The 12438-nt window shown below is 35.3% G+C and overlaps 1 protein-coding gene across 1 annotated transcript; it reads right to left on the reverse strand.

Moving 5' to 3' along the window:
* Positions 1-888: 888 nt before the first annotated feature.
* On the reverse strand, positions 889-1770 carry LOC149234656 (UDP-glycosyltransferase 72B1-like). The gene has a single exon (XM_089368333.1). The coding sequence runs from the start codon at positions 1768-1770 to the stop codon at positions 889-891; it is 882 nt and encodes a 293-aa protein (XP_089224459.1).
* Positions 1771-12438: the final 10668 nt, after the last annotated feature.

Consider the following 12438-nt stretch of genomic DNA (forward strand, 5'->3'; position numbering starts at 1 on the left):
TTAAGATATTTTAATCACATCTAGTTGTAAAACAATGAGATTTTTATTAGTGAGTGAAATTAAAATATTTTAACCACATCTAGTTGTAAAACAATGAGATTATTAATAATTTATAATAATTACGTCGTAAGGCGTTTCCCTCTGAAATGAACTCCCCAAACTGCTGTCGTGTCAAAATATGTGCCATTCGATTTTGTTGTTAGACGATTGGGTAATCATTAGCCGTTGATTTGAATTGAGCAATGCCAGGCGCGATGGTCCATACGAACCGTCAACCGTCTTAACATCCAGATGTGACGTATCAAGCAAGACCTTTCAAGTTTCAAGTAGCAGGTGGTGTTTTAGTGGCATGCATTTCCTTCCAAACAGAAGCCGCATTGGCCAGCGCGTTGTATGAACTCCCTCCCTCCACCATTGCAAACCGAGCCTTCCCCATCAATTCTACCATCCCCTTCTTCATTTCCATTCCCCCCTCTCCTTCCATTAATTCCCTCGCCACTCTTTCCACTTCCTCTCTCTTCACCAATCCATCTGCTCCCTTCTGCGCTTCAATGCCCACCTTCATCTCCTTCACGAGAAGGAAGGAATTCATTCTCTGTTCAACAAAGAGAGGCCAAGCGATCATCGGCACTCCATGTAAGATGCTTTCGATCGTTGAATTCCAACCGCAATGAGAAAGGAAACCGCCTGTGGATGGATGAGAGAGGATAGAAATCTGAGGCGCCCATGAATCCACCACAAATCCACGGTCCTAGGTTCGAGTCTCGAAACCCTCAGGTAGAACCTCCCTCATGTCTACTTCAGTAGTCATCGTGGATTCAGTTGGAGGAGGAGGCTCCTTACGCAACACCCAAAGGAACTGTTGCCCGCTTGCTTCTAGCCCCAAAGCTAGTTCCCGAATCTGATTCTCCGACAGGGTGTCGCGGCTCCCGAAAGAAATGAACAGAACTGACAAGGTGGGCTGGCGGTCCAGCCATTTGAGGTACCCTCCTTCTCAAACTTCTCTTCAGATTCCAACAGAGGCGAAGCTATTAGCGGCCCAACGGGATAAATGGAAGGGGTCATTTCAACAGCGCTCAGAACCTTTCCTTCCTTGAGAGCTTTTATTTGTTCTGGTTCCATTTCTTGGCATGTATTTATCAGAATTCCACGAGCTTCCTGAAGCCGAAGGGAATGTTGAATGAACCAGTTGAATGAAATATCAGATCTGTCTAGAAGAGGGTCTGGCAAATCTATTCCGGGAATCGGCGGAAGGCCCGGCACTTCGATCGGGAAATCCACATCTTTGAAGGAAATTTCAATGTTGTGGACAAGTGTTGGAAGGTAGAGCATGATGCAGAGGAGAGAAGCCCTAGAAGTGGAGAATATGTAGCAAGGTATTTCCAGTTTGGAGGCGACATCCAACATGGGTGTACCGAAAAAATCGATTATGAAAGCGCAGACAGGAAACGAAAAGGATGTGAGAGCATCTTGCACTAATATTTTAGCTTTCTCCAATAGTAAGGGCATGCGTACAAAAATGTTCATCTCGGCATGATCCCCTTCGATCTGAACATCAGGGAGCTCTATGAAGCGGATCATGTCCCCTGACGAAGACGGCAGGGTGTGGTGAGGAGAGTCGTCCATCCATTTGGCGGTGAAGAAGGTGACAGAAAAGCCATGGTACACAGTCAGCCGCTTTGCAAGCTCGAGCAGTGGGATGTGATGGCTCGACCCAAACCCAGGGAATATTGCGACATGAGGCTTTTGGCTCTGCTCTTGCGACTCCATGAATGTCTCTATATTCCAACAAGCAAATGCCAATATTTGAAGGGTGGGTTTTGTAACGATGAAGCAGAGAATTTATAGTTATAAAACAAATGTATGAGCACGCTTGCGTCGTAATGAATAATTTGGGGACGTAGCCAAAACTAAATTTTAAACAAATATATGACCCACCACGTTTTTGTTGTTCCGAGGACTTGGTAAAAGACTACAGACAATTTAGGGTGGATTTTTCATTCATTTGTTGACTTTGCAATAGCATGTTGGCAATTTAGGAGAGACGTATGGAAAATGGCAGGACCCAGGGCTATATTAAACAGTTTAATTTTTCTTGCAACATCAGTGCAGACATATGGACGATGCCACCACTATTTTAAACAGTTTAGTTTTGCTTGCCACGTCACTGCAGACATATGGGCAATTTAGGAGAGACGTATGGAAAATGGCAGGACCCAGGGCTATATTAAACAGTTTAATTTTGCTGGCAACGTTAGTGAAGACATATGGACGATGCCACCACTATATTAAACAATTTAGTTGTGCTCACAACAGATTCGTAAGTGATTAATATATATAACGTGGGTGGGGGGATGATTTTTAAAAATATATGTTGTGTTTTTTATTTATTGGGTAATACTGTCATGACATTAATCTTTAGAGCTTTTGACTAAGCTGTTAGATTGGCATCATAGAAGTATTATCAATTTTCTACAAACATGAATTATAACTTAACAACATAAAAATTCAAATGAAATAAGGCCTAATCCTTTAATCTAAGTCTATAATAGCTTCACTTGTAGGAAATCAAGTTGCAATATTTCATTGCCTATATGGGTAAATGGCTTATGTAACAATACCTTGTTCACTATGTAGTTAATGATTAAAAGAAGATTAACAAACATTCTTCCAATAATTACTATTTAGCTAAGAAATATGGAAGACATGCAATCAAGCTTCAATACTCTAAGTAGTATCCAATATGGTTCCACTAGTATAAAGGAAATTTATAGCAGTTTATCACAACTCAATGATTAGATAGCATTGGTAATAGTACTTTGATGACCACTCTGAATTGTGACTAAAAGGCAGATTCAAGCTTCGGTTAAAGCAAAGATACAACTAATCAAACATATGAGACTTCAAAGAAAACAGAAAGAATTGATAAATAATAGAAAGTTGAGAAGAATTTAAAGTATTTCCCAAGAATAAATATATACGGTGGAAATAGTGAAATGTGTACACAGTAACTCACATAAATATAATAGTGCACATGTCCAAACCATGCGGTCCCTCTAGAATTTTCATATCCACATCATGACTATTATCTTCTAAAACTTAGAGTAATATATGAACATAGAAACATGAAAATGCACATATCTCAATTAAAAGTTCGTTGTATACAATGTTCCCTTTCTTATACAAAAACTAAAATATAATAAACAAATTTATGTTCCATCTCCTGGAGTAATGACATATTGATATAGCATCTAAACTTAGGCAATTCAATCCATCAAAAGTGTGATATCGACCTCAATTGTGCTTTTTAGATAAATATGGAAGTCAAACCTGATATTTTTGCATTATTTGGATTGATGGCACTTGTGTTGACTAGAACATTAACTAGGGGTGTTTGTTTTGTATTATACACATCCAAGGGGAACTACATTGTGCCATGAAGGTGACGATCGAAACCTGTATTCCCTATTTCTAATAGGAAATTCCTATGACCTACTGAACAAATGAAGGAACCAAAATGAAGTTATTGTTTAATGTATAATAAAATCAAACAAAAACCTTGCCTAGAAACTTCAACATTTAATATATCCATTCCTAAAAAGTCTTCCTCGAAAAATTTAAAAATCAATGTCCTTTCCAAAAAAGTCTTTCCCAAAATCTTTATAAATTAATATCCTTTTCCAATTAATATATTTTTGGCCATATAAACTAAACTTTGGAAATTATGTCCTTGCCACACAATTTGAAGAGGGCAACGACCAATATCAATTTTTATATGTGAAAAAAATGGTAACTACACCTTTGTCAATAATAGTACATCTAAGAACCTTGCAAATTTAGAGAAATCCCAATGGATCTAACAAATTAAAGAAAGCAATTTGAAAGCATTCTAAATCCTCATTTAATGCTGCCACCCTCTGTTGGCTCTAATGGCCAATCATGATGCAAGAAAACATTCTAGTGTATATTTTTATTGTACAAGATGGTCACTATATATAATTATGGCTAGAATAACAAATACATCATGGATAATAAATTTTTTCAAACCACCAACATGAATATATGCTCAAATATTTCCATAAATCTCTCGATAAATCTTCATCCCTATTTTCACTCATTTCTCCCAATATCTCAATCTTCCATAGACTTCTATGTTTGGTCTACATCATTACGTTTTCATTTCACAATTTAGATATTAAATTTACTTCACAAGTAGGATTTATTCCATTATAACCCCCCTTAACAAATTATTGTGATTTGAATATCTTCAATTGTCCTTTGAATTGGTCCCATCTTCATCTTCAATCCTCTACACTTTTCTTCTTTGGCCTTATTATTTCATCTTCATTTATCTTCGATTTTCATATTATACCTAAACAAACATAAATAATGTGTTTATTTAAGTCCATATAAAAAAGTTACCATCCACCTAAATGCATGGGTTTTCTACCACTGTATCCATTATTTCTATAGGAAACCTTTTCTCTTACGTAGTTTATCAACAGATATTTATACCCTTAACTCCCATATATCAATATAATCATCAACTTGGGTTTTTAGGCTTATCCTTAACCACACAAACCTTAGGTGGTTTCAAATTACCACAAGCATACATTACGTCAAGTGGTTTTGGATGACCACAAACCTTTCTCTCTCACAACAATCATAACAAGTAGTTATTTAGCATAACTTATTACTTCATGGAAAGTGGTTTTTTAGGGCCACTGCCTCTTCAATGGGGGTAGACTTTACTCATCAAGCATTACATTGACTCAAGTAAATTAAATTTCCTTCTACATATGCTTTTTAATTTGAATCTTCCACTACACCTCCATAAATTGTTTCTAGTAGGTGAATGTCTCCATCCAACAAGAAAACTGAAATTACTTACAAAAAATATGTCTTCGATGGAGTGATATCAAGATAAAAAAAAAAAAAATATGACTTTGACTTGAAAAATTTAATTGACACACCATGGACATGACCCAAACATTGATTTGAATTTTAACTTTGACATGGCCTTATTTTTAGTTTAACTCCACATTTTCAACTAGACTTCAATTCTCATGTAATGAATTTACACAATTTGTTAGGGTGTTAGGTACCTTAGAACATGCACCCTTTTACACATCAATATGTGAGTCACTTAACTTGGTTTCAAATTTATTTTACTTGATATCAATTCTTACATCAATATTTTGTCATTCACATCTTGACTTAGCATGACTCCTTTTATAAATCTCCTTTTATTGATCACTTGGACCCCTTTCTTTAAATCAAAGCTTCCCATCACTCATCACTCTTCCACGGTAAGTGAGACCTTGAAAAAAATTTCCATTACATATAAAAACCATCCCAAACTTCATTTTATATTTCAATGATATATATGTTAAAATTAGTTTTACCCTTTATGTTTTATCTTGGTAAGTGACTATGTCAAAAATAAATAAAATGAGGAAACATCGTGCTTCTTTTTATCTAAATAAAATAGGATACATCTTTAGACACTTGCAATATTTCACTACCTCTGGGATGGATATTTGGACCTACTACACCTCCCATAGCCATGTTTATGTGAACCAACATAATTTCGAGCGTGTTGAGCCCTGACAGGTTTTGTGGATTAAACCTAGTGAAGCTAGCTCCCGTGGGGCTACTTGATGTTTTCACTGGCATGCGTATGAATGATGTTAGGAAGTGTTGAGAATTAACTTTAGTGGGATCATGATAAGGAAATTTTTTTGTAAAAACATAAGACTTGGTGCTTGTAATGCAGAAATCCTCCAACTGCTCTAGATCTTTAATGATTCCCTTCATTACCATGAGAAGAGCTAAGAGGAAGAGTATACCAATAGTGACTGTTATCACAAAATCATGCCCCTGATAGGCTGCTGATCAGGAAGACCTTATGTAACTCTTTCAAACCAACTTTTGGCTAAGGCTTAGCCTCCTCAACCTGAGAGGGCTCTCTCAAAGGTTAATGATTTTGATAAAGATTAGATGGCTAACTCTATGAAACAAGTGAAAAATATGAATGGTGGAAACACATTAAACAAAACTATCCATTGGGCTTATGGAGTCAACAACACCTCAATATAACAATGAAATCAACCCTACATGGAAGTCAGGGCATTCAGCGTTTAAACATTCAGAACATAAACTCATATGGGACCACACAGTTTATGCATGTATACAGGAAGTCAGAGCACATTCAGTGAATTCTGAGTGATTATACATCCATACCACTGTAAGAATTAAGAAAAGGACAACATCACATATTCTGAACATAAAAAACCCTTCATGAATCCTGAGAAGTAAAGTCAAGCATGCATTATTGAAAATGAGTCTTACATATGCCAAATACAAGCTTTTTCATAAAAATTTCCAACCCTTTGTACATCAGCTCTTCTGCTATATATAGAGCTCTTTACACAACTTAGATTCCTCTTCTAGGATGAGGAAAATTCGAATTCTACCTGACCTGACACCTAATGACACTCAAAACTAACTATTAAATGCAAATGACACCTAACTAGCAGTCCTAGAGACCTAATACAACTAGGAGTGTATCTCCTTATCATGATTACAACAACCTTATCTAAGCATTAAACACTCCTTTTGACACACAAAACTCCATGAAGTCGAATTTGATGAAGCCCATAACCTTCCAGCTGGCCCTTGATGACTCATCCTTTTGGTGTTCCTAGAAACTAGGAGACTGTCCCTTGCTCTGTTCTGGCTGAAAAATAGGTCTTGGGACAGAGCTCATAACTTCTCGTACAAAATGTATTTGGAAAAACTGAAGGAGGCTTTTGTGAACCAATCCATGCTGAACAAAAACCTCTTTTTGTTTTTTGAAACACTACTCCAGCTGCCCAGAATCGATCCTTGAAGAAGATGTGTAAAACAGGAAATTTTGATTTTTTGAAAAACTGTACCTACAGCAATTTTGTAGCGCAAGTTTAGTCTTTCATTTCTCCAAGATCATAATGAATTTGAGGAAACTGAAGGAGGTTTTTGTGAAACAATCCAGTCTTAACAAAAACCTCTCTTGGTTTTTTGAAACACCTCCCCTACCGCCCAGAATGTGTCTTTGAAAAACCTGTGTCAAACAGAGAAATATGCCTGTGAAAAACTTGCACCTACAGCGGTTTCGTAGCGCAAGTTTTAGTCACCCGTTTCTCCCAGCTCATAATGGATTTGAAGAAAGTGGAAGATTTTTTTGTACTTTAGTATCTTAGGAATGAAAACCTCTTTCAATTTTCAGAGATGAGTTTTCAACTGCTCAGAAACTCTTCTAGAAGTTGACTGGTAAAAACAAGAAGACAGTTTGACTGATAAGTTGACTGATAAAGTTTGGAGTTCAAAAATGTCTCTCCTCTACTTGTTTTGCCCTTGCTGAATGTTTACACCTTTTAAATGATTCTTTGTAGAGGTTCTCCTTCAAGAAGATTTGCCTTTTTCTTTCAACATTGGTCCATGAAAACATAATGTGCAGTGACAGCAGTTTCGTAGTGCGCTACGAAACTGCTGTGTGAATCAAAAAACACAGTTTTTTCTCAAAAATTATTCTTCTTGTGATTTCTTCACAGCTTCATCTTATGCCAATAGGCCACATATCTTTGACATAATTCATCCATAAACAACTTCAAAAAGGTAATGTTCTAACCAAAATTGTGTTAAGGCTCCAATCACTTACTGCCCGGTTCTTTTATGCTAAGACTGTCCTCCTGGTTTTCTCAACTGAATTTGCAGGTCCTCAACTGTCTCTTCATCATCCTGATTTTAGTTCCTAATTTCCATTGATCATTCTGATATATTTTTCCTTCTTTATTGCAGGGACAATCCAAGTGAAATGTTGAGCATGGCTGTCAACTAGTTCATGTCTTGGAACTTTTACATCTTTCCAAATGACTTTTACTCTTTTGAAATTGGCTTCTGGTTACTCTTCTTTTCTTCAAACATGTCTATGAAATCCCTACAAGGAAACTTGAAGATAAACCTGCACTTTATTGGTTTGAACACTACCTTGCTTGAATTTGAAATTGATAACTGCCTCGCTTTAGATTTCAAAAAGTTCTGATGAGTGTCATCCTTAAGCTTGCCAATTGTCTTCTTATGCATGAAAGAAACACAGGAGAATAACCAAGACCAATTCTCCCTTACCTTACCCTTTTCCTTTGAAATCTTTTCAGTGATAACAGTGACTTTGCAACCAGAGGAGATGAATTCACTCAAGTCCATTACAAATAGCAATCTAAAGTGAATTTGAAATGGAGTCACATATTATTTGCACAATGCTCACAAATCCAGGTCACCTATTAACATTATTCAGTGAGTGTGAAGTTGGGTTTTGAACCATGAACATGGAGAAATTCTAATGTATTATTTTCCAACAAATAAGAGTCTATGCTCATTAGCATCATGGATATGAAAAACTCTCACCTTCCAAATTTCTTCAGTGTGACCATTTCCAGTGCAAACTCAAGTATGTATCATGGAAAATGGGATTAAGTCCACTGAGTATCTCCAAATCTCATAGTTGTAAAGCTTTACAAAAATGTTAGTCTCATATGCATCTTAACATATGAAAATTCAGAAAACCTTAATGCATATCGTTGTTATGATACCATTTGTTGGATCTAATAGCCAATCATGAAACAAGGGGACCATTGAATTAGACTAAACAAATCTTCAAAGGGAAATTATATTAAATAAATTGTATTGTACAAAATGGTCATTATATATAATGATGGTGGCCATAAAAAAATATTATATTTGAGAAGTTTGTTCAAACCACCACCATAACTATCTATGAATCTTTGAATAAATATCCATCCTTATTTTTAGTAATTTCTCCCAATATCTCAATCTTCCATGTTTAGTATAAATCATTACTTTTTCATTTCATAATTTAGATATTAAATGTAATTCACAAGTAAGAGTTATTCCATCACCCTCCATGCCTCCAAAGAGAAAGACCCATTGTTGAACTGTATGATGAAGCCACTTTCCTGGCTCAATGATTGTACTATTTTGAATGGAACAAGAAATTATCATGCAAATCTAGTTAAAACACAAGGGAAAGAGAAATGAAAGAATTAATATTCTAACACTCATTTCTAATTCAAGCAGCAATGGTATCGATATAATGAGTAGTGCCACATAATAGATGGCTTCCTAGTGTGCGGATGAAATGTTGAAGGGAATGGCATTGGTACCAACAAATTATGTTGGTAGCATAGAGGATGGGATCAGTAACCTTACTGTGGAGGATAAAGAAACATTGAGGCAAGAATGTTCTCTCATCATGAGGAAAGCCAAAATTCCCAAAAGCAACCTGAGTAAAGAGGAACAAAAAGCCTTCAATTCCTTGCGAAGCAATGACAAGGTTGTGGTTCTTAAAGCAGATAAAGGAGGAGCTGCGGTCATCCTGGACAAAGAAGATTATGTATGTAAGATGAATGATCACCTAAATTGTGGCAGTTATAAGAAGCTAAGCAGCAATCCCATCCCCAAAATCGTGAAGGATGTAAAGAAGATTATCTCTAATTCCAACCTCGACGAAAAATTAAAGAAGAAGTTGATCCCCTCCTGTGAAACTGTCCCCAGAATCTATGGATTACCCAAAATCCATAAAGAAGGAGTCCCCCTTAGACCAATAGTTAATACTATTGGTTCCCCAACCTATGAGCTTGCGAAATATGTTGCAAAAATTCTTAAGCCCCTTGTGGGAAATACTGATTCCTTCATCAAGGACTCCCAGGACTTTGTGAATCTTATTAGAAATGAGAAGTTGGAGCATGATGATATCCTTGTAAGCTTCGACGTGGTATCCTTATTCACTAAGATCCCTCTTGATGAAGCCATTCAAGTTATAAAAGAAGTTGCTGATCCAGGGACTGCAAAGCTGGCTGAGATCTGCCTAAGGTCAACTGTGTTCACCTTCCAAGGAGTATTTTATGAACAAACATCCGGTGTGGCAATGGGATCCCCCCTTTCACCAATCGTGGCCAACCTATACATGGAATACTTTGAAAAGAAGGCCCTGAATTCATGTCCTTTGAAACCAGCCTGGTGGAAGCGATTTGTCGATGACACCAATATAAAATGGACTCATGGTAAAGCAGAACTCGAAAAGTTTTTCACTCACTTAAATTCGATCTCCCCAGATATAAAGTTTACAATGGAACTTGAAGAAAACAAGAGCATCCCATTTTTAGACGTTCTAATCATCAGAAAAGAGGATGGCTCTTTGGGCCATAAGGTTTTCAGGAAATCAACCCACACAGAAAGTTACCTCCATGCTGATTCCCACCATCACCCAGCCCAGAAGTTTGGTGTTCTAAACACGCTGGCCATTAGAGCCCTTCGAATTTCCGACTCAGAGCACCTGGACGAAGAGAAGAAGCATCTAATTTTAACTTTTAAAAGTATAGGCTACAAGGAGCAAGAAATTAAAAAGGCCATAGAAAAAGCTGAAAGAAAGTTGTTGTCTCATGAGCCTAAGGCTCAAGACCAACCTAATTGTGGTAATGTTTTTCTACCGTATATCCATGGAATTACAGACAAAATCGCTAAAATCCTAAAAAAGAAAAACATTATCACACATTTCTCAGCTCCAGGTACTATCAGACAAAGTTTGAAGTCTGTTAAAGATGATATCGACAATCATCAGCTTAAAGGAGTATATAAAATAGAGTGTTCTTGTGGAAAAAGCTACATTGGTGAAACAGGTCGCTCCCTCCAGACAAGACTCAAGGAACATGGCGCTGATATTAAGAACGGAAGATCTCGTACTTCAGCCCTGGCAGAGCACTCCTCAAAGACTAAACACCATATCTGTCTAGAAAGCGCATCAATTATCGCAAGGGAAGAGCAACATCAGAGACGAAAGATCAGAGAAGCACTTGAAATCATCAAACATCCTCATAATCTAAACAGAGACAATGGTGTGGAGATTAGCGGGAGCTGGCTTCCCTTGATCAGGGAAATAAAAATCGCAAGCACATCCCCTGGTAAAGGCCTCAGCAGGTAAGTTTCCCTCTCCTTTCTTGTGTCCTTAGTCTTTGTTTTCATTTAGATCTAGGTATAATAAAATTCCATTAAAGACTAGAATTTATTAATTTCTATATAGCTATTAGTAATATATTAATCATTATATTAATTAATTATAAATATCAATTATTTATAATGGTTAATATAATTTGATTAATATTTTAATTAAATTATATAAGAATTAATATATTTCCATAGTTTTTAGTAAAAATTAGTCTCATTAGCCTATTTTTGTTTTAGTTATAACCCTTAAATTTATTAGTTAGCAATATTTTTCCTTAAAATAAAATAATAATAAAATAAAATAATTTCTATATAACAATTAATTAATATATTAATTATTATATTAATCAATTATAAATACTTATTATTTATAATTGTTAATATAAATTAGGTTAATACATTATTTTAATTTTATATAGAAATTATTTCTTTTTAATTTAATAGGTTTCCTTAGTTTTAGTTTAGTCCCTATTTAATCTTTAGGTTTGGTATTAATTTATGAACTCTTCCAAAAATCTAAATAATAATCAAATAATAGTAATTTATTAAAACAAATTAATATTAAATTATATAAAATTAATTAAAATTAATTAATGATTATTACAACCGACAGTTTGTTGTTCTAAAAATTTATCCTCATCACTATTTATTATTTCTTTGTTGCTCTTCTGTTATCATCATTCTCTTATCCTGATGATGGATCCCATTTGGGATTTGAAACGTTGGTGCAAAAATGTTCTAACTGTGGATTCTCCGGTCAATGATTCACAATGAATATGTTAATGAAGGAGTGCTTCTATGACCTAGGAAATAAAGGCACAAAATAAGACACCACCTCGGTGTATGTTCCAATGTGGAAGAGATTTCATAGCTAAAGTTAAAAAAAAAAAAAAAAAAAAAAAAAAAAAAAAAACTTTAATTAAAACAATGTTTTATGCACAAAAAAGACTTTTAATTAAAACAATGTTTTAATGCACAAAAAAACTTTTAATTAAAACAATGTTTTAATGCACAACCTAGGAAAAAAAATATAGAATTTATCAACTATATCAAGTTTGGTAGCCAAACCTAGCATAGGGTCATGAATTATGGTATAAAATTATGATCCAATCATAATATACAAGATGACACCTTTTTCACCAAAGAGAATATGACCCTATCTTCGATCTAATCAGATCTTGTAGATCTAATTTAAATCACACTACCTCTCATAAAAAGACAAGGACGGTGAAAACTCTGATACCATGAAATTTTTTAAAACAATATCCCATGAACTAAAAACAACCTTAAAATACCAAAAAAAAACTTTTACAAAAGAGAATGCAAAATAATCTATTAAATCTATTATATAGAAAATGCCAATGTGTGTTTCTATAT

Source organism: Pinus tabuliformis, chromosome 8 (assembly GCF_031772625.1).
Source record: "Pinus tabuliformis cultivar Carrire ecotype Pingquan chromosome 8, CPIR1, whole genome shotgun sequence".
NCBI classification, from domain to species: Eukaryota; Viridiplantae; Streptophyta; class Pinopsida; order Pinales; family Pinaceae; genus Pinus; species Pinus tabuliformis.